This window comes from Urocitellus parryii, chromosome 4 (genome assembly GCF_045843805.1).
Source record: "Urocitellus parryii isolate mUroPar1 chromosome 4, mUroPar1.hap1, whole genome shotgun sequence".
Classification (NCBI taxonomy): domain Eukaryota; kingdom Metazoa; phylum Chordata; class Mammalia; order Rodentia; family Sciuridae; genus Urocitellus; species Urocitellus parryii.
The window spans coordinates 199829542-199853912 of record NC_135534.1 but is presented as its reverse complement, the minus strand read 5'-3'; the positions used below and the strand labels follow the sequence as shown (position 1 = coordinate 199853912).

General features: G+C 34.9%; 1 protein-coding gene and 1 non-coding gene across 2 annotated transcripts in view; both read left to right on the top strand.

Annotated features, from left to right (window-relative positions):
• The first annotated feature begins 90 nt into the window (after nucleotides 1-90).
• Rc3h2 (ring finger and CCCH-type domains 2) overlaps nucleotides 91-24371 on the top strand; it is a 50854-nt gene continuing 26573 nt past the window's right edge. The window contains exons 1-8 of the mRNA XM_026386545.2: nucleotides 91-277; nucleotides 7104-7401; nucleotides 9980-10097; nucleotides 12780-13013; nucleotides 18999-19174; nucleotides 22817-23017; nucleotides 24007-24139; nucleotides 24246-24364. Of these exons, the coding sequence (XP_026242330.1) occupies nucleotides 7171-7401; nucleotides 9980-10097; nucleotides 12780-13013; nucleotides 18999-19174; nucleotides 22817-23017; nucleotides 24007-24139; nucleotides 24246-24364 (1212 nt within the window). The 5' untranslated portion in view covers nucleotides 91-277; nucleotides 7104-7170. The remainder of the gene's footprint in view (nucleotides 278-7103; nucleotides 7402-9979; nucleotides 10098-12779; nucleotides 13014-18998; nucleotides 19175-22816; nucleotides 23018-24006; nucleotides 24140-24245; nucleotides 24365-24371) is intronic.
• Nucleotides 23815-23925, top strand: LOC113181179 (small nucleolar RNA SNORD90). The gene has a single exon (XR_003300567.1). It is a non-coding gene; the product is annotated as a small nucleolar RNA SNORD90 (small nucleolar RNA).

The following is a 24371-nucleotide window of genomic DNA, read 5'->3' as shown; positions in this document are numbered from 1 at the left end:
GAGAGCTAAGTCGGGATCCCTCCAGGTCCGCCTCCGTGGTGAGGAGGAGGAGGAGGAGGAGAAGGAGGAGGAGGCGGAGGGTGGAGGAGGAGGAGGAGGCCCCGCCGCGGCCTTCGCCGCCGCCAACGGGGCTGTCCCTGTAGCTCCCGATGGAGTTTGAGGCCTTGAAACCGCCGCCGAGCTCTGCCCCGGCGAGACGAGGCGCCTCCGTCGCCGAGCCGCGCCGTCGCGGGGCTCCCGGGAGCGGCCCTTAGCGACCCCGCCCGGGCCCCCTCAGGTAGGGCGGGGGCGGGCACGATGCGGCTCGGGCCCCAGCCCGGTGCCAGGTCCCCAGCGGTCGGGCGGGAGACCGGTCTCAACCCGGGGGCCTGTGCACTGCTGCTGCCGGAACCCCGAGGGTTGGGAACTGAGGGCCGCACCTGACACTCGGACGGAACCCCGGGCCTGAGGAGGCCCCTGTCTCGGGTAGGGCTTTTTCGATGCGGAGCGACCGGCTCAAATGGCCACCTTCCTCCAATACTGACCGAGAGGACGCCTCTGACCACTAAGGAACCCACCCAAGCGAAGGCCAGGTTTCCCTCTCCCTTTCCTCCCCCAGTTAGTAAGAGAGGGCTTTGGAAGAGGTCCTCGAAATCTGGTCCTCTTCTGGCTTTTCATCTTGCTGCCCTGGGGCTTCCGGAGACCCTCGCGCAGGGATGGTGGAGGCGATGTGAGCGGTATAAATAGGGACCTTGGCCAAACAATGCCCTGCGAGGGCTTAACCTCCCTGGAGGGAGATGGCCCGACCTGAGTGGTTGCACAGAGGATCTGACTAGAAGCAATGGCATGAAACACAGCCAGGGAATTCTGCTATGGCTCTCTTTTTTCCTCCTTTCATATTTTTTTTTCCTTGGGGAAGCCTCTTGAGAAGACTCTTCCACCATCTTAGAAGAATGGTAGAGAGCATCTTTGTTTCTCAGAGAAGCAGCTTTACTTTTCTCTCTCCTTAGCTTTCAGGAAGGAAGGAGATGAGGGTAGCTGTCATTTCCATCCTTCAGATCACCAGTTTAAGGTATCGGCAGACAGAATCTTCACACCAAAATAGTCTCAAGTAATCCCTGACATAAAGTAGACCTAATCCATTGATTCTCAACCCTTTTTATATTTTCATAAAACCCACCTGGATTCTCATTTTAACTCCTACTGTCCTCTTACCTAGGTCCATTCTTTTTTATTTCTACTCGTTCCCCACCCACTGTGATCAGAATGACTTTGTGTCCTAAATAAAGTGCTTAAATCATTTCCATTTTTGTGTTAGTCAAAACTTAAAGTTCCAATAGGAACTTTTGATTAACCTGAGAAAGCTAATATTGCTAGACCGAAGCGATATAATTTCACCCAAAAGCAAAGAAAAATTAGTTTGTGCAGTCTTTTTATAGTTAAATATGTACAGAACTTAGTTGAGGCTTTTTGAATCATTAAGTGTAGTGCATGGATTCTCCTGTTTTCACCTTCTTTTTATCTAGTTTAAAGTTAAGCTAGTATCCCTGTCTTAATGTTGTTTACTTTCACATCCTACGAAGTACTTTTCTTCACTATTGCCTCTTTTTTTTTCTTTTTTCTTTTTTTTTTTTGATTTGGAGATTTATTTTTTCCAAATTCTGGAGTTTGGAAAATTGCTAGAAGGGCAAAATGTTAAACATACATTCCACTCTCCTTTAGAAAAAGCGGATGTTATAATTCAAGCAGGCTTTTTTATTCTCTGATGATCTAATTGCAGTTGTGTTCATTAGGGGATCCTTTGAGTTACTACTGATCTGTTATTACTGTTGTGTTAACCTGACATGTAAGAAGACTTATGTCCTTTGTTCATATTTTCATTAATTCCCATTCTACTTTTGTAATTTGCAGTCTTCCACTGACAGAGCATTTTTCTTTACACAGGATTTATATTCACATATAGAACATAAACTGTGATAGGTAAAAGTGTTAAATAAACTTATAAGAAGTTGTAATAAGAACTTGCTTATTGTTTTGGTTAGACTCATTGAAATTTCACTTCCTAATGTTGGAAAAAGGAAGCATGTTGTAAAAATAAAGCTAGTTGAAAATTTTTTAAATTGATGTTTGGCACCCAGTCTCATGTCTGTTTTAAGTTACATCTTTCTGATGAGGGCTTTTTAATTTTATGAATGCCTTAATAGTGACTTTCATCTCAAATTTTTTCATAGAAAGTAGTTTTGAGTATTTCTTCATAATCTTTAGTAATCCTGAGTTCCTCTGTCCATTACTAACCAGTAAGCTACATGTGGAAATTGAGAACTTGAAGCTGTGTGAATTGAGATGTGCTATAAGAATAAAAAACACAGATTTTCAAGATTTAATACTAAGTTCTTTTTTAATATTTCAATAATTTTTTTCTTTTTGTCTTTTATATGGTAGTTGGTATTGAACTCAGAAACTTTCTACAAATCTCTGAGCTACATTACCAGACCTTTTTATCTTTATTTAAAGATAGGGTCTCACTAAGTTGCCTAGGCAGGTCTTGAACTTGGGATGGATCCTCTTACCTCAGTCTTCTGAGTAGCTGGTATTAGAAGGGTATAATAGTAGCTGGTATTTATACTGAGTACATGATCATATTTTAGATAAGTTGGACTAAGTAAAACATTAATAAACTTAATTTCACTTTTTTTTCATATGACAAGATTTTAAATTACTTGCTTTTTTGTTGTTTATTTTGGTTTTGGGGATTGAATAGCCTTGCATATGCTGAACATTTACTCTTATCACTGAGCTATACCTCTAACACCTTGCATTATGTATTTATTGGACATTGCTTTTCTAGAGGAATACTACTTTTTCAAGAAATAAATTAAGGGCTGGGGATGTGGCTCAAGCGGTAGCGCGCTTGCCTGGCACGCGTGCGGCCCGGGGTCGATCCTCAGCACCACATACCAACAAAGATGTTGTGTCCGCTGAGAACTAAAAAATAAATATTAAACATTCTCTCTCTCTCTCTCTCTCTCCCCCCCCTCTCTCCCCTCTCTCACTCTCTCTTTAAAAAAAAAAAGAAAGAAAGAAAGAAATTAACTAAATAAAAGTAAACATATGGGTTTGGGGATATAGTCAGTAGTATATTGCTTTCCTTGCATGAGTGAGACCCTGGATTTGATCCCTAGAACTGCAATCAGTCAATAAATGTAGATATATGAAAACCAAAAGTAGATACATGAAAACCTGACAGAGTATACTCCTATAATTAGAAAAATCAAAGAGCTAAATACTTTGGTAATAAGAAAGTTATCAAATGGCTATTATTTGATAGGCAGAAATAAATACCTAAGTTCCTTTTCAAAAATAATCCATCTTTGAAGTCAAGCTATCACTAAAGAAGCAAAACTTTATTAGTTGGAATAGAAATTTATCTCATTGGGGCTTGGGGTGTGGTGCAGTGGTAGAATGCTTGCCATCTACAACTAAAAAACTAATAATAGAAAAAAGAAAAAAATTTACCTTATTATTTCCCTATTAAAAGGTATTGAAAGTTATATCATACACTTAAAGAACTGAGTTTCAACCCCGTAATTGATTTAGGAAATAAAACATGAGTCTTACATATTTATAAGTTAAAGTCACATATAATCACAGTGTTTATAATTCAGTATCTTTTTCTTCAATCCTTTTGATGTGTTTGGGTGCTGAGTTTTAGAGTTTACAAATTATTTCGATTGTTTTTTGTTTCTTTGCTTGTTTTTTAGGTTAAGACCTAGATTGTGCTTCTGGTGCTTTAAATATAATTTTAAGTCCAAAGGTAATTATTTTAAAAGTTTTCTGAATTGACAAGTATTGTTATCCATTTTAATAGTTTATAATCCTCACATGTGTTAACTAGAATGAAAAAACAATGATTGTTTTAATTTACACACCTGAGCCCCAATGTTTATATTTTTATAAACAGAATTATAAAATAATATGCATGTATGTATATGCATGTACATAAATTATATATACACACACAGTGAAAAACATGTAAACTTTACTCTGACATTTTGAAATCAAATGCCATGGTCCTGAACTGGCTGCATAATATGGTGGACTAATAACAGAAAATGAAAGTGCTTAGCTGGTATGCAGTTTGCTCTTAATAAAGCAGTTTGTAATTTGCATCATGAGAGATGTCTATTCCTATTTTATGTCTCTTCTTATTTTATGAGTTAGCTCTCATAGCAAGGAACTTATGGCTTAGAAAATTATATGAGGGAAAATTTGTTTAAGGTTGTGCCCCTACTTTAGCATTTCTTTGTTTTGTCTTATTGTCCTTCAGTGTTAGAAGCTAGTAACTAAAATTAGTTATTACAAAAGATGGATTTTTTTTTAAGTAATCTAGTAATCTCTACAGTATTTAGTGACAAGGACTTTTATCCATTTTATCCCAACTTGAAATGTTTTAGGAGTATATTTAAGATGAATACTTCAGTGTTAACTATAAATGTTAACAGCAGTTTAGACTTCCATAGAGTCAAATAAATCCCATAAAATGTGCTAGTATATGGGCTGGGGATATGGCTCAAGCGGTAGCGTGCTCTCCTGGCATGCGTGCGGCCCGGGTTCAGTCTCAGCACCACATACAAACAAAGATGTGTCTGCCGAAAACTAAAAAATAAATATTAAAAAATTCTCTCTCTCATTTTGGGTAGGTATAAAAATATTTTCTAGGTAAATTACAATTACCATTTTTGGGGTTATTTTTTTTTTGAGAGAGAGAATTTTAATTTTTTTTTTTTTTTTTTTTTTTTTTTTAGTTTTTGGTGGACACAACATCTTTGTTTGTATGTGGTGCTGAGGATCGAACCCGGGCCGCACGCATGCCAGGCCAGCGAGATACCGCTTGAGCCACATCCCCAGTCCCTACAATTACCATTTTTAAAGCCCAATTTTGTCCTCACTCATAAAACATTTTAATGGACTATGTAAGTTTTTTCTGTATTTCAGATAAAATTTTATGTTTTTGTCTTGAGCAATCTAATTTATTGATAATGGTAATGAACAAAAACAATTTTTTTAAAAAAATCAAAAAATTCATTATATCAAGTTATTTAAGGAAAATGTAGTTCATAATTTTGTTGTCAAAAAGTTAGAATCTGACATATAGCAGGAGGCAAATTTGGAATTATTAGGAATTATTACCCAAACTTTGTTAGGTTGTTTTTTTGTTTTTTCCCCCCAGTTCTGGAGATTAAACCCAGGGCCTCCCACATGCTAGGCAAGTGCTCAAACTATCAAGTGCATTCTTGAATACAGTAGTTGGAAAACTAAAGAAAGGTATTTGCCCCGTTTCCCATTACCCAGTGGACTGAGACACCCTAATCCACAAAATTAACATTTCCAAATAATAACTTTTTCCATTGTGGAAAAAGTTTGTTGGTTCAAGTTATTAACTGACTTGAGGCTCTCAATAGTAGATTTAAGACAAAATTAATTTTTGCTTAGATTTACAAATTTTCCCTGTATAATTTTGCAATAAAGGAAACTGAATATTAAATACATTAGTTTTAGGAAGTTATCGGTTCACCTACTTAGGCCTCATTTCTAAACTTGGAATCATAATTACTGATTTTTAGATTGCTGGTTTAATCAGTATGACAATGTGAAGGTGACTGGTGTAAAAATAAATTGTAATTTATAAGATTTGCATTAGAACTTTGAGAAAAAATTTATATAGGGTGCTTTTTACATAGAAGACTGTTTTACCAAGATATTTTTAGAGTCTCAGTTTTTGTGAACATAAAAACACAAGGCTAATTAGAGGGGATGGAAACATGGCTCAGTGGTAGAGCCCTTGCCTAGCATGTGTGAGGCACTGGGTTCGATTCTTAGCACCACATAAAAATGAATAAATAAAACAAAGGTATTGTGTCCATGTATAACTAAAAAATTTTTTAAAGGTTGGGGGACTAATAGAATTCATTTTTATTTTGGAATATTGGGGAATGCTTTTAGTTATCTACTTTTCTATCCTGAGTTTAACTGCATTTTTAAACTTCTAATTTCTGTGTAATTAATATATCTGGGTTGGTAAACATTCCTATGAAATAAAGTATTAGCTCTTTAATTGCCCTAAATACCTAGATTTCTTATTCACCAGAGAGCCTTTGTCAGACTTACATAAGATTTGAATTGAAAAATACAGAAAATTTGTGAAATGTAAAGTTAGTATAATAAATCTTATTTTGCTAAAAATTATGAAGCAGATTTTAATCTTAGAAATAAAATTCTCTTAATTATTTTCTAGTGCCTTTCCAGTTTTAAATCATATTCATATCACTTTTTCTGAATTTATAATCATAGTAAAGATAGAAATTTATATTTTGCATATATTCTCCTTAGAATTATTAGGTAAGAATAGTGTTTCATTTTCCTGATCTTTCTTACTGTACCTGACAGGTTTTATTTCTACTTATCAATCACTAAATAATAAAGTTTTGTTAGAAGTATTATAGTGAATTACTACAAAATTTTTAAAACAATATTTTCTTTGTTTTACTTTGGCACCATACTTTTTAGTCAACGTTCTTTCATTTATGGACAAACAACTCTGTCATCACAATCTTCTCTTACATGTAGATTTTTTGTTACCTCAGTTAGCCTCTGAGTTAAGTCCTGACCAGGGATTTCCTCTTTCATATGACCAGGCTGCCTCCTTTACATTTGATTTGACTACAATATTGTTTTTATCAATAGTTTTCAAAGCTTACTAATTCTTAATTATCTTAATTCTTATCTTAATATGTATTGGGTTAGTGGTAATCCAAGAAAAAGCACTTAAATTTTTTTTTAACTCAACAATCAAAATGATTTAAGAAAAATACATAAAAGTTTTGATGAGCAATCAAAATTGTGTGGCAATCAATATGGAGTGTAGTTGAAAGGATCTCTAGTAGTGAATTATTTGGGGGCAACATTAACACACAGTTTTGTTTTTTGTTTTTTAAAAAGCATCCAAAGCATATAAAACTATTAAGAATTTCAGGTTCTGAAGCTATGAGAATTGACTCTAGCAGTTAATTCTTGAAAGGAGAATAATGAATATGTAGTAAATTCTTACTTTTGTCCATTTCCAGCTTACAAAACACTACACAGCAAAATAATGATCTGCTAGACTGCTAACCCGAGCATCCAGCTTCCACAATGCCTGTGCAGGCAGCTCAATGGACAGAATTTCTGTCCTGTCCAATCTGCTATAATGAATTTGATGAGAATGTGCACAAACCCATCAGTTTAGGTTGTTCACACACTGTTTGCAAGACCTGCTTGAATAAACTTCACCGAAAAGCTTGTCCTTTTGACCAGACTGCCATCAACACAGACATTGATGTACTTCCTGTCAACTTCGCGCTTCTCCAGTTAGTTGGAGCCCAGGTAACTTTCAGTACCTCACTAATTTAGTATCTATTGTAATCATCAAACATTGTTTATTATTGGGTATAAGATGTTTAGTGATACAAAAGACATAAATGTTGTCAATGTATGTGCTTTTCATGATTTTAATCTTTAAAAAGATACCTTTATATAATAAATTCTTATGTAAAATCATGAATTCTTTTATAGTTATGTATTTTTTTTTCTTCAATGTTCTGGTCAAAATTTATGTGTACAAGTGGTTTGGGTAATGAGAAATACTTTACATATACATACATAATATTTATTCATTAGGTGGAAAATATAAAGTTCTGGCCAGAAACCAATCAACTAGAACCCTGAGATGAAGTTTGTTTTTTTGTTTGTTTTTTGTTTTTAAGTTTAATTGATTTAAGATAATATAAATGAGAAAATAAGTCTTATTTAGGGGTGTGTGTGTTTGTGTGTGTGTGTGTGTGTGTCCATGTCTGAAAAACCTATTAATAGGGTGTCAGTAACAAATTATGTTCAGTGTCTTGAGCACATGTACTATGGAATGAATATTTTGTGTTATAATCATATTATTGCATCAGAGCAAGACCCTAGATTTATTATAATAACTTTCATTTAATGAGGGTCTACTCTTATAAATGATGGTAAATATTTATTATCTTTTATTACTCATATCACTACTCTTTTTTTTTTTTAAGAGAGAGAGGGGGTTTTTTAATATTTATTTATTTATTTTTTAGTTTTTGGCGGACACAACATCTTTGTTTGTATGTGGTGCTGAGGATCCAACCCAGGCCACACGCATGCCAGGCGAGCGCGCTACCGCTTGAGCTACATCCCCAGCCCAATCACTACTCTTATCATAGCTCTTTAGGTGGTTGTTATCCCCATTTTACAAGTAAGGAAGAAGATAAAATTTTGTACATTATATGCTACATTTTAAAGCAAGAAAATAAGGATTTTTCTGATTTATTAGAAAATTTATTTAAAAATTCAAACTGAAAATATTCTATTTGTTCCCCTTAGTATCTTGATATTTGCACTTTTCCTTTTAAAGCACAAAATCTATTTTCAGTGTTAATAATCAGGTTTGACACTCTGAAATCAAGGTGACTCTATAATGATGCTACAGTTTAATTGGTAGCATATTTTTCTTAGTGGAGCATAAACTAATATTGCTTCATGCAAATGGTGGCATTTTAGATTCAGTAAAATACATGGACTTTTTGTAATAGTAGCTACCATTTATTTAGAATCTACTATAGATCAAGTATTTTGTTAATGTTCCTTATAAGTGTTATCTCTGTTGATCCTTAAATAGCTTATTACAAGTCTGTGCAGTGTGACTTCTATTTCTTCAACTTCATCTACCACTATCTTCTTACTTTGGCCTCCTGAGCCAGTTCTCAAATATGCCTAGCATATTACCACCTAGGGCTTTTGTAGTGACTTATTTTTGCCTAGAATGTTCATTCCATCTTTTTACATCTTTATTTAAAATGTCGTTCTCAAGGAAACCTATTGTGACCACTCCAATTAAAATTGCAACCCTTTTCCAACATTTCCTTCTTATCATTGCTGTGTAATTTCACTGCTTTCTAACACCATACATATATGTGTGTGTGTGTGTGTGTGTGTGTGTGTGTGTGTATGTGTTTTTTTTTTTTTTTTTTTTATTTACTGATTCCTTTTCACTGGAGTATAAGCTTCACAGAACAAGAAATTTTCTGTTTTGCGCACCAAAACAAAATTTTAGACACCTAATATCTAAAACTGTGCCCCCGGAACGTGAGTACTCCATGAATATAAATATTTGTTGAATTAAATTGAACTTTCATAAAGGTACCATAAAATATGGATATTTGTCTTCATTTTGCAGATATATAATTTATGACAAAGAACAGTTAAATAACTTTCGAGATTTCTCAGAGGTGGCAGAGCTGCAATTTTTACCCAAGTTTTTGACCTTTTTAATTCTTGCATTGCCATGCTGGGGATCAAACCCTTGGTCTCACACATGCTAGGCAAGCACTCTACCACTGAGCTATATCCCCCAGGCCCCAGAGTTTGACCTTTGAGAACACTGCCTTGTGGTTCTTATGTTCTAGCAAAGGGAACAGATTATAAATTCTAAAACCTAACAAATAATATAGCAAAGTGGTGCTTAGCAAATTGCTATGGGGAGAAAATTCATGCATTCTTTCTTATTTTTTATTTTAGACTTACTAAAAGTGTTATTTTAAAAATGGTGTACAGGGGACCTGCATAACTTTCCATGGCTTTCTCCTAGTGTTAACATATTTTATAATTATAGCACAGTTATCAGCCTCCTGAAATTAACATTAATAACTATTAGCTAGTTGCCCCACACACACATTAATCTACTTAGCCTCTACAATTATGTATGATAGCCTTGGGTTTTGGGAAGCAGTTTGGCTAAGTGATTAGCTTAGCTAAAGTTTTTCTTAAATCACTTTGATGTATTATCTCTTTTATAATTTTGTGCTCACTAAGATTATTATCAAGTATATAAATAACAATTACATGAGCTGGATAAATGTATTTCTGCAATTTTTCATTCTTTTAGGTACCAGATCATCAGTCAATAAAGTTAAGTAATCTAGGTGAGAATAAACACTATGAGGTTGCAAAGAAATGTGTTGAGGATTTGGCACTCTACTTAAAACCACTAAGTGGAGGAAAAGGTAAGTTCATAAAAAGCATTTTTACTGGTTAAGAGGACTTGTTAAATTTAAATGTTGAGCGTGTGTAGTGTGCCTTCATGGAGCCTACAGACTACTGAGGGAGATAGGTGTACAAGTGTAATAAAGTATTTTAAGTGCTATGACAAAAAGTGGAATATTAATTTTTGTTTATCACTACATAGCCAGTGAGGGGCATATTATAGGTATAATAGATAGTAAATGAATTTATCTTGTACCTGGAGAAGATTGTGGACTAAGTGCCAGGCACTGTTCTGGTGTTTGGCATACTTTAGTAAGTGCAACAGAAAAATATACCTGCCTTTAAACATAGCACTTATATTTTAGAAATGCAAAAGACTATAATAAAAAAAGATTATATAGTATAGGTGAAAACTGATCTAAAAGAAAGCAGTTAGAAGGTTTGGCAATGTCAGAGTCAGAATAGAAGGACAGATTGTCTAGTATAGACCTCATTGAGAAGGAGGCTTTTAAGACTGGTGTGGTGTCCCAGCAGCCTGGGAAGTAAGGAGGATCGAGAGTTCGAAGCCAACCTCAGCAAAAGTGAGGCGCAAGCAACTCAGTGAGATACGGTCTCTAAATAAAATACAAAATAGGACTGGGGATGTGGCTCAGTGGTAGAGTGCCCCTGAGTTTAATCCCTTGTAACCCCCCAAAAAAGAAGGTAGCTTTTGGACTTGAAGTGAAAGAGGTGAAATAATTAACCATGTAGTTTCTGGATAAAAAGGATATAGCTTAGTGGTAGAGCTCTTGCCTCACATGCATGCAACCCTGGGTTCAATCCCAGTACTAGGAATAGGAAAAAAAAAAGTTTCAGGCAGAGGGACTAGTGTGTGTAGCATCCTCATGTTTTTAAAGAAAAGCAAGGCTGGGGGTATAGCTCAGGTGGTAGAATGCTTGCCTTGCATGCACAAGGCCCTGTGTTCAATCCCCAGCACCAATAAATAAATAAATTAATTAATTAATTAAAGTAGAAGTTGTATGCCTGGAGGCATGTGAGTGAGGAGCAAAGCAATATAAGATGAAACTAAATGATGAGCTTAGGTGATGTACAGACTTATAGTTGGTTTAAAGACAAGCTTTTACTATGAGTAAAGCTAGGGAATTATTGCAGAGTTTTGAACAGAGCATTGATAGCTGACTAATGTTAAATGATCACTGGGTGCTTTATTGAGAATTCACCATAGAAGGACAAGAGCAGAAGTAGGATGATCAGTTAAGAGGCTTTTGGAGCAACGTTTGCAGCAGTGGAGGGAGTGAGAAATGCTCAATCTGGGATACATTTTTAAAATACAGGCAAAAGTATTTCTGAATTGGAATTTGAGAAGTTGTGCAGAGTCAAGTATGACTCCTAGATCTTGTGGCTTGAGTAACTGAAATGTGGGTGGCCGGCCATCAGTTGTCACAGGGAATAGTAAAGTTAGATCAGGTTTAGGTAGGAAGTCAAGTTTCGTTTTGGTCATAGTACATTGAGATTTGTAATATTTACTTGGATGCTATCTGTAACTTTGGGAGTCACTGACATATATGGATGGTATTTAAAGGAACAAAACTGGATGAGGTCATTTAAGTAGTGAATTTAGATAGGAAAAATAGACTGGGTGCTGAGGTCCTTTAACATAATCAGGGGAAAAAGATGATTTTAAATCTGCAAGGAAGTTAGAAGGAAAGGAGGAGGAAGGAAGAAAACCAAAAGAATGGAGTATTCTAGAAACCAAAGAAAGTATTTATAAATACAGGAGGAAAGAGTAATCATCTGTGTTGAATATTATTGGAAGGTCAAATATGATAAGGACTGAGAATTAACCGTGGATTTACAAAGTAGAGACAATTGGGGGGAAAAAACAAAGTAGATAATTGTCTTGTGCTCAATTCTGGTCAAGAGATAGTGACAAAATCAGAGTAGGTTTTAGAGATTGTAAAGTAAGAAACTGGAAATAGTATACAAAATCTAGAGGATTTGCTACAAATGGGAAGAAAGAAATGGAGCACCACTAATGGGAAAGGAGGGATCAGTGGAAAGATTTCTTTTTTTTTTTTTCTTGTGGTGCCAGGAATCAAGCTAGGGATTGTGCATACTATGGAAATACTATACCACTAAGCTATACAACCAGTCCTTACTTCTATTTAAGATGGATGAAATAATAGCATACTTTTTCTTATTGTATGCTTATGGGAGAGAGGGAAAAATTGATGATACGTAAGAGGAGAGAATTGCTGGAGCAGTGTCCCCGAGTTAGTTCAAAGGAGTAAGATGTATGAGATTATCACTGAGCAATGTTCTAAATGTCTCATGTACAATTTTTAAAAATTAGAACCATGATTAATCAGTCTTTATAAGTTAGAATTTTTACTCAGGCATCTTTGAATTTATCTTCAATTGCTTTATAGTAAAGATGGAGAGAAAACTAAATAAATACAAAGTGCTGCATCTGGGTACAGACAAACCAGAAAACATGATACCTAAATAAAATCTGAAATAACTAAAAGTGAGCTGCCTTCTTATTACAAAATGGTAATAAACAGACAGTATACTCACTGTTAGAAAAATAAAACTACTTACAAGGGACTCGTTAAGATTTGTGGCTAAATACAAATATAGATAATGTAATTGTTTAATTTATTGAAAAACATTTAGTTTTCTTTGTTTCCCTTTTCTTAAAGGTGTAGCTAGTTTGAACCAGAGTGCACTGAGCCGTCCAATGCAAAGGAAACTGGTGACACTTGTGAACTGTCAGCTGGTGGAGGAAGAAGGTCGTGTCAGAGCCATGAGAGCAGCCCGTTCACTTGGAGAAAGAACTGTAACAGAACTGATATTACAGCACCAGAATCCTCAGCAATTGTCTGCCAATTTGTGGGCTGCTGTCAGGGCTCGAGGATGCCAGTTTCTAGGGCCAGGTAAGATAGCTGACTATCTTAGCATTTTTATTGATAATTAGGGCTTGAGTAAAAAACTTGAGGATGCCAGTTTCTAAGGCAAAATTAAAATCCTGGGACTCAACCCATCTTTATACATGTATATGTGTGTGTGTGGGGGGGGGGTATTTGATTTTTAGTTGTGAAGGACACAATACCTTTATGTTATTTATGTGGTGCTGAAGATCGAATGTAGTGGCCTATACATGCGAGACAAGTGCTCTACCACTAAGCCACAAACAACCCCAGCCCTTATACATCTTGACATAGTTAAAGCTTTTGTTAATCATAATTTATATTATATATTATAGACTGTGTAATATAATGGACTATATGACTTATGTATTATAATCTCTTATAGACAGATGGGTGACCATGTACAAATTAGAAAATTGAGCTAGAAGGAGTTTAGGATTGCATAGGTTATAAGTAAAGGAAGGTTAATTATTGTGTGTGTGTGTGTGTTGTAGGAAAAAAATATCAATCTCTTGATTATTTTTAAAAATTGGAAAATATACAAAGTATAAGTCACCGGGGGTTAATTTCTTTATGGTTATTCTGTCCATATTCTGCTTAAGAAAACCTTTATGCCAAAGTTATGAAGTACTTCCCTGTATTTCTTCTAGGTGTTTTGTTTTACCTTTCTTATTTAGAAATATAGTTTGAGCAGAATTTAATTTTGTGAAGAAAACTTTTTTTTTGCAATACTGGGGATTGAGTCCAGGGGTGTACTACACATAGTAGGGTACATCTCCAGCCTTTTTTTATTTTGAGACAGTGTTGTCACTAAGTTGCTCAGAAGGGATTCAATCCTGTGATCCTTCTGCCTCAGTCTTGAGTAGTGGGGAATACAGGTGTGTGCCACTTCGCCTGGCATACAGGAAACATTTTTTAATAAGTGGGATTGGGAGAACTGGATGGACAGGTAGAAAAATAAAATTGGATGCATTCCTTATATGCTGTCACTGCCTAAATTACAAATAGTTCAGAAATACTTGGGATTACAGAGTAAATTATACAAGTAATAAAAACAAATGAAATAGGTAATTCTCTTATAACCTGGTAGGGAATAGGAACACTTCTTAAATTTTTACTCAAAATCCAGGAATGATATTGTGTTTAATTTGCATCACAAAAAATTATAAGCGGAGTAAAAAGATAACAAGCTGGGGGAAATATTTATAAATGTCATCCAGTACATAGATTAATATAACTAATATATGAGGTTTTTCCAAATATACAGACAGTGATCCCAGTGACTCAGGATGCTTAAACAGAAGGATCACAAGCTCAATGCTAGTCTTAGCAATTTAGCCAGACTCTTGTCTTGAAATGAAAAATAAAAAAATCTGGGGATGAGATTCAATCCCTAGTACCAACAACAACAACTGAAAACATTAAAATTAATTTTTTCTCAAAAAACAAAGACTAGCAATCAAATTGGAAAGATTCACAAATAGTGAAAGTAGACAAAAGATATAATATAAAAAGTAATACAAATGGCTTCAAACATATAAAAAGATACCCAGTGTTTCTTATATAAAGAAAAATGTACATTAAAGTCATACTGGAATGCCATTACTTATCCATCAAATTGGCAGAATCAAAAGTTTGACAGTGTATTCTGTTGACCAAGCTGTGGGGAAACACTTTTATCCAGTACTGGTGGGAATGCAGCAAATGGTGTAAACTTAAAGACAGAAATTTGGCAACATTAAGCAAAATCACCTTTGTGTTTACTCTTTAGCTCAGCCATCTCACTTAAGGAGTCAATCCAAATATACAGCAAAAATACAAAACACATAAAGTTATAAAGCACTATTTGTAAAAGCAGACATCTAGAAGTAACCTGAACATCTATAATAAGGTTCTGACTCAACTGTGGTTTATCTTTCTGGTGCAGTGCTATGCAGCTGTTGAGAGCAGTGAGGAAGGGCATGATCTCCAGATATATTTTTAAGTTAAAAAAATAAAAGCAAGGTGCAGAATAGTGTACTATTCTATGTAAGAAAAAGAGGGAGACAGAATCGTTACCTACTTTTTTCATTTAAATCCTTCAAAAGAAACATTGGGAGGGAAAATTTAAAAAAATAAAATTTTGTGGAAGAAAAAAGGTAAGAAAGGAACAGAGAATGCTGATTACCTTTTTTTGAATTTAGGAACCACATAAGTGTCTTATAAAGGTTTTAAATAAAATTTTTAAAAATTTAAAAGCGAAGCCCGGCATGGTGGTGCACACCTGTAATCTCAGCAGCTTGGGCAGCTGAAACAGGATTATGAGTTCAAAGCCACCTGCAGCAACAGGTAGGCACTAAGCAACTCAGTGAGACCCTTTCTCAAAATAAAATACAGAACAGGACTGGGGATGTGGCTCAGTGGTTGAGTGCCCCTGAGTTCAATCTCTGGTACCCGCACCCCCAAAATTTAAAAGTGATTAAAACAAAATAATATCTAAAAATATAGTTAAGGGGTTGGAGATAGATGTAGCTTAGTAGAGTGCTTACCTAGCTAGCATGCACAAGACCCTGAGTTTGATCCTCAGTGCTATAAAAATTTAATAAGGCTAAAATTTATGAAGTTAAATGCATATCCATATAGGAATAAATTATTTTAGGTAACTTTAGAACATAATATTTTGATTTCTTTATCCCTAGTGGGATGTATAAATCCTAAATTATATTCAATGAGCCTGTTGTTCATAATTCTGGTGGTGTTATTTTGAAACTAATAAGACACGGTTTTATAAATCAATTACATTATTATATTAATGCCATCAGAAACCAGTATTTTCAGCATTTAAAAATGATATGACTATGAAATCAGTGAAATTTAAGTAAAAACCCTGTAGTCTTAAATTAGAATTGGCAGAATTTATTCAGATTTACTTGTTTTTCTCTTTCTAAAAATTGTTAATATCCTTGTCTGTCTGCTGAAAAGATTTAGAAGCAATTAATAATTAAAGCACCAATATTGTAAGCTTGAATAAATATCAGTTCCCCCTAAAAAGAGGCAGGACTCTTTGAATAAATGTCTTATTCCAGTTGTAAGATGGGAAAGTAAAAGATAAACCTGGAAAATCTTGTGCTAGAAAGCAAAAAAGGTATCAGAAACGTATAGAATCTTGTTAAAAAGTCATAGACTTGAACTTGAAGAAGCTTACATTGGACATAAATGGACAATTTAGACATAAAAATGAGTGATGGGTTGAGTTCCTAATTGTAGTAAGAAAATATTAATTGGTCGTCTCGACATATGAGCATCTTTAGTTACTAGGGAAATACAAGTCAAAATTGTAATGACACATAGGGGGCATAACTCAGTGGTAAAGCAGTTGCCTAGCATTCATGAGTCATGAACTTTGTTTGGTCCCCAGCACTGCAAAAATAAAGAAATCACAATCGGGTACCACTTTGCACCTATTTAGGTAGCCACAATTTTAGAAGATAGAAAATAACAATTGTTGATGAGGACATGTAAACTGCACTACTGTGGGGAAACCAATTTGGGAGTTCCCCTAAAGTTAAACATGACCCAACAGATTCATTCATAGGTATATACCCAAAAGGATAGAAAATAGGTCCTCAAATATATTTGGACACAAATGTTTATAGTGGTATTATTTATAATAGTTAAAAGGTAGATACAGTCCAGTTGTTAGGTGATAAATAAACAAAATGAGATATATGCATAAATAGAATATTATTCAGCCATAAAAAAAGATTGAAGTATTACTGATGCATGCTGCATGTGGGAAATACTATGAGTATTTCACTGTAAGTGAAAGAGACCTGACAACCAGTTAAATGGTTGCCAGGGATCTATGGAATAGAGGGTATGAGAAGTGACTGCTTAATGACTATGGGATTTCCTTTGGAGTAATGAAAATTCTTAGAACTTGATAGAGTTGATAGCTATACAACATTATGAATGTATTAAATGTCACCTCCAAATTATACATTTGTTGTGTGTGTGCATGAGTGCTACATTCTCAGCCCTGTACATTTTTGAATGGGTAATTTTATGTGAATTTTACCTTAAGTTGGTTTTTTTGTTTTGTTTTGTTTGTAAGTCTTTGTTTCAAGCTCTAGTTTAGCTACCAACTAATTGTGTTACATTAGTTTAGTCACTTAACTTCTGTGGGTCTGAATAGCCTCACCTTGGAAAATGGAGTTTGATTTTGACTGTAGATTTTCAGCTCTAAAGTTTTGGGTTTTTTAATTGATAACCATGTACTTTTAAATTTCAATTTTGAATTTTTTTTTTTTTTTTTTTTTTTTTTTTTGGTACCAGGGATTGAACCCAGGGGCACTTAACCACTGAGCCACATTCCAGCTCTTTTTATTTTATTTATTTATTTATTTATTTTTTGAGAAAGGGTCTTGCTAAGTTGCTTAGGTCCTCCATAAGTTGCTGAGACTGTCTTTGTACTTGCAATCCTCCTGCCTCAGCCTCCCAAGTTGCTGGAATTACAGGTCTGCACTGCCACTCCCGGCTCAATTTTGAAATAATTTTAAATTTATTGAAACATTGCAAAAATAATGCAGGAAATTTCCTGAATGCTCTTTTTTTTTCTTAATGCTATTTGTTTTATTTTTGTTGTAGATGGACACAATACCTTTATTTTATTTATTTATTTTTATATTGTGCTGAAGATCAAACCCAGTGCCTCACACATGCCAGGGGAGCGCTCTACCACTGAGCCACAACCCCAGCCCTCCTGAATGCTCTTTACCCACATTGACCAAAATACTTTTAAAAACAAGGATATTCTGTATGTAATAGCAATATGCTTATCACATTCAAAAACTTTTACAGTACAATTTATAGTTCATATTCCAATTTTTCAATTATTCCAAAAATGTCTTTTATAGCATTTATTTTCTTCTAGTGTAAGATCTAGTTCATACTTAATGTATTTGTCATTTATCTTTTAGTTTTCTTTAATCTGGAACCACTTCTCAACCTTTATCTTCCATGATGTTTATTTTGAGGAACACATGCCATTTACTTTACAAATTTTTTGGGTGGAGTGTGTACTGGGGATTGAACCCAGGTGCATTTTACCACTGAACTGTATCCCCAGCCCCATGCTCCCCTCCCCTCCCCTCTCTTCCCCCTCCTCCTCCCAAGCTTTTTCTAAATTTTGAGACAGGGTTTCACATTGGTTAGGACCTCACTAAATTGCTCAAGCCTGCCTCAAACTTGGGATCCCCAGCATCAGCCTCCAAAGTCGTTGGGATTGCAGGCATATGCCACTACACACGGTGATAGAATATTTCTTAATCTACGTTTGCCTCATGTTCCCTCATATTTGATTCAGGATACACTATATATCCCTGGTTTTAAAACAGTATAAATACCCTCTTTGGGTATTGCATCTAGAGACTAACCATTTATAAATTTTTTACAGAGTAGTTTCTGACAGGCAGAATAACATTCTCATGCATATGCCACCTGTATGTTCTTTGCATGTTATTTTTTTTAATTTTTATTCTTTTTTAATTTTTTTGTTGTTGTTATTGTAAATGGACACAATGCCTTTATTTATTTATTTTTATGTGGTGCTGAGAATTGAACCCAGTGCCTCATGCATGATAGGCAAGTGCTCTACCACTGAACCACAACCCCAACCCCATCTTTACATGTTATTATCTGTAGTTCTAAGTATTTTATGAATTACCTTTTCACCTTAACATTATCATTATCTAATTGATTATTGTATACCTGCAAATGATAATTTTGAGTTCTTTTGACTGGTGTTCTGATTGGTTATTAGTAGGAAATATGTTTTCTTTTGCATGCTTATTTTTAAAATAAACTGTATTCATCTATAGGTGACATCCTTTCTTTGTGCTAATTAAATACCGATTGTGGGAATGGACCACCATAAACTAATACTCAGAGATGCCTTTGATAGACGTGATCTGCAGGATAATGAACATTTAATGTTCCTTTAATAATTTCTAGCTATGCAAGAAGAGGCCTTGAAGCTGGTGTTGCTGGCATTAGAAGATGGTTCTGCTCTCTCCAGGAAAGTTCTGGTACTTTTTGTTGTGCAAAGACTAGAACCAAGATTTCCTCAGGCATCAAAAACAAGTATTGGTCATGTTGTGCAACTACTGTATCGAGCTTCTTGTTTTAAGGTAAGCATTGAGGAACTATGTAAAGAATTCATACTTCTATGTGAGTCAGACGCTTTCTAGAATTTGTATTACCCAATCTGGTAACAGAATGCTTAAAAAAGTTGAGAAAAATTTTTTTTCCTTCTACATTGATTGCATCTGTGATACCAAATATGGTTTCAGTTACACAGAGTAGAACAGAGGATAATTTGGTGAACTTTTTTTTTTTGTAGTTGTAGTTGGATAGCATGCCTTTATTTTATTTGTTTATTTTTATATGGTGCTGAGGATTGAACCCAAGGCCTCACGCGTGCAAGGCAAGCACTCTGCCACTGAGCTACAGCCCCAGCCCCTAATTTGGTGAATTTTTGACTCTAAATTAGGGGAAAAAAAAAACTTAAAGTGGAAGAAAGAAGCCTAATTTATTTACATTTGTCATCTTAAAAGGGAGTCAGTAACTATATTAAAAACTTCTTTTTGTATATATACTTCATTTTATGTAATATTAAAGTCTTTAATATGGAAATCCTAAGGATGACAAGAAAATGAAAAATTGAGGGGGTTGCCTTATTTTGCATTCTTTGTGGTTTTTTTGTTTGGTAGAAAGGGCAAGATGTTTTAAAAATGTTTCATTGTTTAACAGGCTGGTAGATAGTGAAAGGTGTTCAGAAAGGTAGAAAGCAGGTATCCCCTTAAAATTTCTCTATATTACAGGAGTGTAATATTTTGAGAAAGGTCTAGGACTTAGAAATAGACCCTGGGCCTCTGTGAAATTTAATTTGAAACCAAATCTAATTTGAAACCAAAGCCTGTTTAGGTTATTTTGCTCTTTTTAAATTCCCAAGAACAAAAACTGTACAGACAGAAAGAGATTTCCTTAGCAGACTATTCAATTTTAGATAACAGATAATTGATGATAGAAATGTATTCAAATGGATTCATTTAACTCTAATAATGAGGTTTGGACTCTTATATGCATGACAATTATAATGCTTGATTTCATGTCCCTAGGGACATGAAATCAATCTCTGATTCCTTAAATATTAAGTTATTGGCTAAGCAGCCAAATTACAGAGATCATTTGCCATTCTGAAATGACTAGGTTTTCACACTGTGTATCACTGATACAATGTTTTTCTTCATAGGCATCATATTGATTTTGTGGTTTATGATTGGCATATATCTATAACTGCTCCTGATAAGTGATATTTGAATAACACTAGTTTAGAAAGTTGTTTCAATTTTATGTTCTCATTTCACCCTTATTGCCACATGGTTTAAAATGTTAAAGTGCAGTGATTGTATGAATAAAAGGATATCATGTTGACTTACTGCCAGAAGGCCTTACTTGGTGAAATTTACTTTTAACAGATTCATCATTGACCAAGGTCTGTTATTCATCTTCATACTCATACCTAAATTTTGTGGGCTCGTACAGTACATTTGTCTTCAGGATGATGATCATCTAGCGAAGATGGCATATAATAATACATCAAGAGCTTTATTAATTTGTAATGAGAAATGCAGTTCTTGAATGCTATGAATTCTCACATTGGTAGATATTTTCTTGTAAAAAGTATCAAACCTTTGTTTGCTGAACATGGAATGAGAACAAGGGGAATTAATGATGCTAAGTTTTAGTCTGGTAGTTCTTTTTTTTAATATTTATTTTTTAGTTGTAGTTGGACACAATCTTTATTTTACTTATTTATTTTATGTGGTGCTGAGAATTGAACCCAAGGCCCTGCACGTGCTAGGTGAGTGCTCTATTGCTGAGCCACAATCCCAGCCCCTAGTCCGGTATTTCCTAATTGAAGGTACATATTAGAATCACCTGTGGAGCTTTTGAAAATATTCATTGCTGAGCTTTGTCCCCAAGAATTCTAACTGAGTTTATCTTAAGTTGGACTTAAGATTTCAAAAATACTTTTTAATTGTGTAGTCTTTGAATCCAGGGATTCTGATTCAGTAGATCTGAGATTCTGTCTTTCAAAGCTTCACAGATGATTTTGATACATGTTAGCACTTCAATAGGACCAGGTTCTGCTCACTACCTATGTCTGACTTCTGTACTTCTTATGCTGCCCCTGGTACACACTGTATCATACGTGGTGCTTAGATGAGGGAGACCATCCTCTAGATCTTTAACTTTGTTTTTTCTGTTATTTAAGTTTTGATAATTCCTCCTTTTGTTTCCTCATTGCTTCTTTAGGTAGGTTATGATAGAACATAGATTTTTGTTACTTCCTAGGTACACTCATATTCTGCTTTTTCTTAAATACCTGAGATTGTATTAATTAAAATTCTAAATTTCCCAAACTCTTCTCTAATGTATTTATGGATTCCCAAAGAGAATTGTGATCTTATTATGACCTGATTACCTCATTCATGTTCTTGGTGGCCTGTCACTATTGTCCGATGTGCCAACAACAGCAATAAAACACCCACAGAGGTGGTCTGGAGTTGTTTTGTTGTTGTTTGTTTTGTTTTTGATAATTGGGATCGCATTTGAGGCTCTTTATCCCTTAGCTACAGTTGTTTAGACTGGCCTTGAACTTGAAATCTTACTGCCTCAGCCCAGTGTTCAGCATAGGACTATTTTCTTCTACCAACAGGGAACCTAAATTTTGAGTAATTTGAATGATTTTTCCAGTCTGTTTCAGAACCTGAACTAGTCTTGTGTGTTCTGAATTCTAACCAAGTTTTGGTTATCATTACTGGTTAGTAGTTTTAACGGTTTATCTGAAGTTTTAGTGGTTCAGGAGTAAGTACATATCATTTATTGTGGAAATTATCCATCCATATACCTACACATTTATGTTATTAGACAGTTTCACTAGTTCGTGTGAAACTCTTTGAAAACTAACTCTTGTATACCCATTGACTATTGACTGAGTTTCTTCTGGTTTTTTGTTTTGTTTTGTTTTGTTTTTTTAAGTACATGCCAGGCTGGTGCTCTGCCACTGAGCTATACCCCAGCCCTCATTGGCTAGATTTCTTGCTTATCTGTATCTATTTCTGTTACTACCAAAGTTATATTTCTTAAAACATGAATCTGATCATATCACTCTTTTTCTTAAGAGTTCTTAGTGACTTTTCATACCCTTTAGAATAATATTCAAATTTCTTAACACAGTATATACAAGGCCATCTGATTTTTCTCTGGTCTGTATCTTAGCTTTAACTATTCCTTCGCTCTTTCATGTTTCTGTTTTATCACTGCTGCTCTTTTGAGAATTCTATTTCTCATCTTTCTTTGCCTGGAAAACTCCTGTTCATTCTCCAAGATGTAGTTCATGTAGTCTGTAGCTGGAAGAAGGCTTTTGCAGAGATCACTTTCCTCCCCTTAACAATCACATTTAATTGCCTTTCTTCTATGTTGCCATAGAGCTTTATAATAGCACTCTTCCTAATTTTCTGTTTACAAGTGTCTCTTCTCTGCCAATTGCTGAACTCATAAAAGAAGGACTATATATTTAGTTACACAAATAAATTTGTCCCAAAAAGGAATGTGGTGTGAACATTATCTTACTTTTATCTACTTTGTGTGGTGTCTCTTAATGTAGTATGGACTCTTTCACTCCCCCAAAAAAATGAATTAAGTGGTTGAGGGTAAAAGAGCAGATGAGTTTTGATGAGTTCTATTTTTTGCTTTTCTATTAGGTTACTAAAAGAGATGAAGACTCTTCCCTGATGCAGCTAAAGGAGGAATTCCGGAGTTATGAGGCACTACGCAGAGAACATGATGCCCAAATCGTTCATATTGCTATGGAAGCAGGACTTCGTATTTCACCTGAACAGTGGTCCTCACTTTTATATGGTGACTTGGCTCATAAATCACACATGCAATCTATCATTGACAAGGTTTGTAAAATTAGAGATGCTAATTTTATACCATTATTGTTATACAGAAGAGTATTAGAATACAGATGCTCCCCTGCTCGTGTCCTGGTAAACCCATCTAAGTTGAAAATGCATTTAATATACCTAACTTAATGAACATCATCATAGAATAAACAGTTAAAGTATCAATTATTTATCCTCAATGATCATATAGCCTCACTGCCAATGCCCAGCATTATTAGAGAATATCATACTGCTTTATCACTAGCCAGGGGAATGGTCAAATATGGAATTGAAATACATTTTTACTGAATATGTGTTTCTTACACACCATTGTAAAGTCGAAAAATCATGAGTCAAACCATTAATAAGTCTTAAGATTATCTCTGTTCTAAAGGGACTAAAGAGACAAACAGTGGAGATTTCCATGTTTTTAAATATCAGACTGTTCCAAACTAATTTTTTTTTAAATATTACTTTTTTAACCTTCAAAATAAATTAGGGGCAGCTGAATATAGTGGTGTATACCTGTAATCCCAGTGACACAAAAAGCTGAAGCAGGAGGATTGCAAGTTCAAAGCCAGCCTCAGCAATTTACAGAGGCCCTGAGCAACTGAGTGAGACCCTGTCTCAAAGGAAAAAAATAAAAAGGCTGGGAATGTGGCTCGGTGATTAGTGCCACTTAATGGTAATAAATAAATAAATAGACTAGGAAATGTATTAGGGAAACAAACATAGGATGCCAGTATAAAAGCAGCCAGGCTTACAAGGTCTCAAGTGTATCTGTATTCTGACCCCAGAGAGCTAATACAGCTTATGAATATGTTTTCTAAGTGTCTAATGATGAGTTTCATAGGGCAGATTCTGAGATGAAAATTTACTTCATCATTGATACTCCTACTATGAAATCTGAAGACACTTGAAAACCTGTTAAGTAACTGAGACATTAAAAATGTTAGAATATATTATGTGTCAAAGAGTAAAAACCATTCTTTTTTTCTATTTGTTAGCTGCAGTCTCCAGAATCATTTGCAAAGAGTGTTCAGGAATTGACAATTGTTTTGCAACGAACCGGTGACCCAGCTAACTTGAATAGACTAAGGCCTCATTTAGAGCTTCTTGCAAACATAGACCCTAATCCAGGTATGTGAAAAAATGCTCGAATGTTTGTACTGTGTCTACCTTTGAGGTAAATAACACGAGAATTACTGCTAACACATTCTCCCCATCCCCTTGATGCTTATTTTAGATGCTGTTTCGCCTACCTGGGAGCAGCTAGAAAATGCAATGGTAGCTGTTAAAACAGTGGTTCATGGCCTTGTGGACTTCATACAGAATTATAGCAGAAAAGGCCATGAGACACCTCAAGTATGTA